We start from the raw sequence: 5,414 nt of genomic DNA, 5'->3' as shown, positions 1-5,414 counted from the left end.
CCAATAAAAATAAACTAAACTAATTTTAACTTAAAAAATAAAGTTTTTCAATTTTCTTTTATTTTTCTCTGGTAAAAAAGAACTTTGAAAAGAAAAGTCGCCTAACTTACCTTTGTCATATTGCGATGTAATTTTCTTTAGGCGATCTAACCCTCGCCTAACACCATTCAATTAATGAAACTCATTCACAAAAACATAGTGATTGCAAATCATCACACATGACACAAATAACCCACTATAAAATCAACGGCCCCTCTTCCCCCACACACACTTCACCATCTTTCCTTTTCATTTTTCATCCTTAAGGAATTGAAAAGGAAGAAGAAGATGAGTTCTGTGTGCATATCAAACTGTGTAAGCGACGCACGTGATCCACGTGTGCCGGTGCGTGCGACGTACGTGAATCTCTACAAGTGGCCGGAATCGGACGCGGAGTTTGTGCGTAGAAGGGGTTCGCACGTGTGTGGGCACCCCAGGGTGGTGGACAGCGTCTCGTGCAGACAAATGTACCTACGAAGCTACAAATTTTCGAGGAAAGAGACGGTGCCGGAAAAAACCCAGAAATGTTTCGGAAAAGTTAAGGAGAGAGTGAAGGGAAGGTCTCATCACAAGGGTAATGGGTTTGTGAGGAGAAGGAAGTGTTTGGTTTGGAGAAAAATGAGGGAAATCTCATGCGCGGCTTTCTTTAAAATTTTCCGTAGGTTCTTGTCTTGCAGCGCTAGTGTAGATGTTCTCCAAACAAAATCTTGACTTCCATACATTATTCTCGTTAATTTAAGGTTTCAATTTTCAATTCAACCGCCAAATTCCGTTTATGTGCATTATTATTTTTCTTTTCGTTTTTTTTTTTTTTTTGAGTTGGTTTTGTGAATGTGAGTAGGGAATTGATGTTTAGGGTAATGTCTCCATCTATCTGTATATATATTTTTTTATTTGTATGTTTTAAAAGATTTTGTTTGGAGTTTATCTTCTAGTTTCTTGGCTTCTCTTGCATACGTTTTTCTTTTCCGAGCTCTTCCATTTTGGAAGCCAGCTCTACTTCATTGACAATGTAGTCACTGAAAATGATTTAAGGGTTTGAGATATTTAAAACCACTTTTAAAAATAAGATATTTTTCTAGATATTTTTTCTTGAAAGTCTAAAATAATTAGTATAAAAAAATATTTTGATGTTTATTTTAGGAATATTAGGTTTTTTCTTCTTGTAAGAGTTTTATTTAGGATTAAATATGGTCTTGGTCCCTTAACTTTCAGTTAATTTTGGAATTAGTCCATTTTGAAACTTTGGACTAATATTTACTCTTTCATTTTTCGAAATACTTGGATTTTGTCCTTTTAATCAAATTTTGTTAAGTTTATTTGACATTTCAAACATGTTTCATGATAGAATTTGACTTAAAATTAAAGCAAAAATGTATCAAACACTATAAATAACTCAGATACAATCTTGAAATACGTACGAAACATCAAATAAACCTAACAAAATTAATTAAAAGGACTAAATTTACGTATTTCAAAAAATGAAATACTAAATTGGTCCAAAGTTTCGAAATAGACTAATTTCAAAATTTACGACAAAAAACTTATTTAACTTTTTTATTTACTTGAACCTTAAGGTGGCTCTGACTTGTCTTTAACCTGTTTTTAGTATCCGTTGAAGTTTACTGAAAATTATAACATTATATTGCTAAAATTCATGAGTCAACTATATGCTATTTTATAATTTTTAACGGGTTTCAATTAATGATAAATGATGCGTTATAACTTATTTGTGATTTGGAACAACGAAGAACGGATAATGATAAGTGAATTAATTAATTACGGATAACAGGTTTGCATTGCATCTGTGTTATCATCATTGATAAATGAAACTAAGGCGATGTTTGCCGGAAAATAGTAAACTTATATTGGAACTTGAAAGCTTTTTACTGATGATTAAAATTTTTAAATTTATGAGAAGAGTAGTAATATGGGCTAAATAAGGTATAATTATAAGGTATAATTAATAATAATTGATTTCATTATTTTTATATTAAAAACTGAAATAATTAACTCTATTTAACGAAATAATATAAATTTATATAACATATTTTATAAAAATAAACATATTCTTTATAATGTCTGAACAATAACTCTATGATAAAATATAATTATTTTGAAACTTCTACAATCTCTACTAAAAAAATAACAAAAACAAAGACATTTCCTGACATCAACAAATGCAAATTTAAATCTAATGTTTCACTTTAAAGTTTTTTAGATAATTTTTTTAACTTTTTATATGTTTAACACTATTTTTTATTAATTTTTTTTGTTAATTTAATTTTTTTACCTTTAATTATATTTTAATTTTTAGAAATAGTTATTTTATTATTTAATTATTTTTAACTTTTTATTAGGAGCATTGAATAAAATGTTAGACACAGTTGTATAACACAGACTTTTTGTCATTTAAAAAAAATAAAATTACATTAATGGTTATTAAGTCAAAATTCATTTAATATCGTATTTAATTATATTTTTTTTATAAAATTCAATATATATAATTATTCTTTACCGTGTTTGGCACCGGTTAGCAGGACTCAACTTATAATTATGAAAAGGATAATGCTAATTAGTGTCCCTTAGGGCACTCCTTAAGTAATAATTAATGCGCACTGATTTTATTATTTTTATATTGAAAGATGAAATAATTAAGTCCATTAATTAAAATAATATAAATGCATATAATAGATTTTATAAAAACAAAATTGTCCTTTGAAAATTGTAAACAACTCTGATACAAAATAAACACATTGGAATTTTTAAGGTATCTACTGTAAGGCCCATGAAAATCCACCTTATTTTTCTGCCCTAAGATTAGTAGGCCTAAGGCCGGCCCAACGCATAAAGTTCTCAGGTCTGCCCTAATTCCACACTCATCCTCACTCTTGCAGAAATCAGCAGCCGTCACCCCTTCCGCACTAGAGCTCTGCTAGGGTTTGTCCTTGTCTTGAACCAGTTCGTCCCAAGAGCTCAACTAACGATTCCTACCCCATGTAAGTAACTCTAAACTTATTGTACTTACCTCCTAAAACTTTACTTTCGTTTTCCACCGATTAAAGTCCGAAAATAATCGTGTCCTCCGCTGTTCCGCCAGTTCTTAGGTCCATCACTCGAACTGCCGTGCTCCAAGGTCCCGCGTCGAAGTTCTGTTAAGCCGCTTTCCAGGTACGGGAAGTTAGGGTTTCAGCTAGGTTGTTTGTTTTCTGTCGTTCCTTGAGTTTCTGAGCTGTTTGCATGGATTAAATCGTTGTTCTGGATGTGTGGGTTGTTTTGTATGTTTGGTTGGACGAAATGATGGATCTGTTGCAGGTGAACCAGGGCGAGAACTGTTAATCTCGCCCAGGCGAGTCGGGCTCGCCTAAGCGAGTCTGACGAAGGCTCGCCACCCCACTTTTCGCGATAAGTCGCCCAGGCGACTTGCTCAGCTTTTGAGCGAGCGAACCACTTGCCCAGGCGAGAGGGATCTCGCCTAAGCGAGATCCCGCAGTGGTTCCTGTTTCCTGGTTTCGAGCCCTCGCTTGAGTGGAGGGGGACTCGCCTGAGCGAGACTGCCTCGCCTGAGCGAGATCCCTCTGCCTGAGCGAGGTGTTGGGCGAGACAGCGTAGTGGCTGGCTGTTTGTTTGTCCCTAAATGATCTGTCTTGGTTGAGTATGATGGTATGATGAGTGATATATGTATATATAATGGGGCATGAGGTATGTTTGGCATGATTCATGAATTGCGTACGATGGTTTGGGTATGTTATTGGCATGTGAAATGAATGAGAGGTTTGGTACTAAAGGAACCTGGTATTAATGTGAGACGAAGCCCTAGACTCATTGGGGTGGTGATGATCAGAGGCATAGATTTGAGATGTGATGCAGATGAGGAATTGATTTCAAGGGTTGATATGAAATTGTAAAGTATGATTTAATATTCTCTTATTGCTGAATTATGAATGATTGGTCCATGTCAGCGTGTAATTCCTTGAGGTCTCTAGGTGGGACCTCTGGGGTTGCGCTTCAGTGGTCGGGACGTAATTCCATGGCCCCTGTTAGTGGGTGCCCATGGTGGTGCCCCATCTGTATAACTAGGTAAGGATTCAAGGTAAGGACTGCATCCTGACACTCTAAGGGGCCAGTTAGTCTCACTTAGAGCAGACTGACTCCTGTGGTGAGAGTAGCAGGAGGCCTGAAATTCATTTAGGGCTAACCTTGTGGTGAGGGAGATTTGATTTATCGTAACACTTGTAACACATAGCTCGGAGATGAGCAGCTCAGAGTTGAGCAGGGATATTCACCACAAGTGCAAGCATCCGCTGAATCCGACCAAGTTATACGTATCCGGATGAGTCGAGTCGAGTCGTAGTGTATTGAATGAAGAGTCATAACATGTTTGGTTGCTATGTGGATATGAGATGATAAAAATATATTTGACTGCATGATGAATATGTTGTTGGCTCTAGCTTACCCGTTTTGTTGCATGGTTGTGATGTATGTGGCTGTTCTCTTTTGCGATGATCATCAACTTGGTTGATGGGAGCAGATGGGCGAGGTTCTCATGGGCAACAAGGGAATGGCGACTCCGCTACTTAGCCATCTGGGCTGGATCTCACACTTCTTTCTTTCGTGTTTTCTTTAGGGCTATGGCCCCTGTATTCGTGGTTTTTAGATTGTAACTTTTAGTTAAACAGCTATCCTACTTTTGTTGGCATCGTGGTGTGCCTAGTTTTGTAGGGGTGATGTTGGGAACCCCAGGACTGCGTTGTTATGCTATCTTATGTGTGGCGTTTCCTTTAATTGCGTTTATAAATTAAATGGGACGTTACATCTACTAAAAGCTTAGGTAATTAAATTTTTTTATATTGCTAAATTTATTATTTATAATTAATAATTTAAGATATTGAAATATTATTTTTTTTAATACAGGAGATTTTGTTAAGTTAACATAAATGTTGCACAAGGTTATCAAGTTAGAGAAAAGAAATTTAATGAAGGCTCAAATTGATACTTTATTTTTATTTTTTGTAAACTTTTAAGATGTTTACCACTATTTTTTGTTGGTTTTTATATTAATTTCAACATTTTTATGTTGGTTTAATCATGCTCTTGGTCCCCATTTTGGAGGCAAAATATCAATTTGGTACTCTTATTTATAGAAGTCTCAATTTGGTCCATTTTTTTGTTAAAATGTCTCAAATGTGCCCTTTCTATTAAGTTAGACTAGACGCCGTTAATTGAACAATGACATGACAAGGTTGATCAGCGGTGGAACTGTGACACAAAACAGTGACGTGGAAGGGGAATTTTCTTTTAAAAAAATAACAGTGAAATTAAATTAGAATTAGGGTTTTAAAAGGCAGGAGAAATTGGGGATTGAAAAAATTTGT

The 5,414-nt window shown here is 35.0% G+C and overlaps 1 protein-coding gene across 1 annotated transcript; it reads left to right on the top strand.

Annotated features, from left to right (window-relative positions):
- Positions 1-217: 217 nt before the first annotated feature.
- LOC114192613 (uncharacterized) lies at positions 218-966 on the top strand. The gene has a single exon (XM_028082393.2). The coding sequence runs from the start codon at positions 328-330 to the stop codon at positions 748-750; it is 423 nt and encodes a 140-aa protein (XP_027938194.1). The 5' UTR covers positions 218-327; the 3' UTR covers positions 751-966.
- The last annotated feature ends 4,448 nt before the right edge of the window (positions 967-5,414 follow it).

The sequence above is a fragment of the Vigna unguiculata genome, chromosome 7 (genome assembly GCF_037176805.1).
Source record: "Vigna unguiculata cultivar grain cowpea cultivar isolate G323 ecotype 2 chromosome 7, ASM3717680v1, whole genome shotgun sequence".
In the NCBI taxonomy this organism is placed as follows: Eukaryota; Viridiplantae; Streptophyta; class Magnoliopsida; order Fabales; family Fabaceae; genus Vigna; species Vigna unguiculata.
Note: the sequence above shows the minus strand (reverse complement) of the source record. Positions and strands in the feature narration are given on the sequence as shown.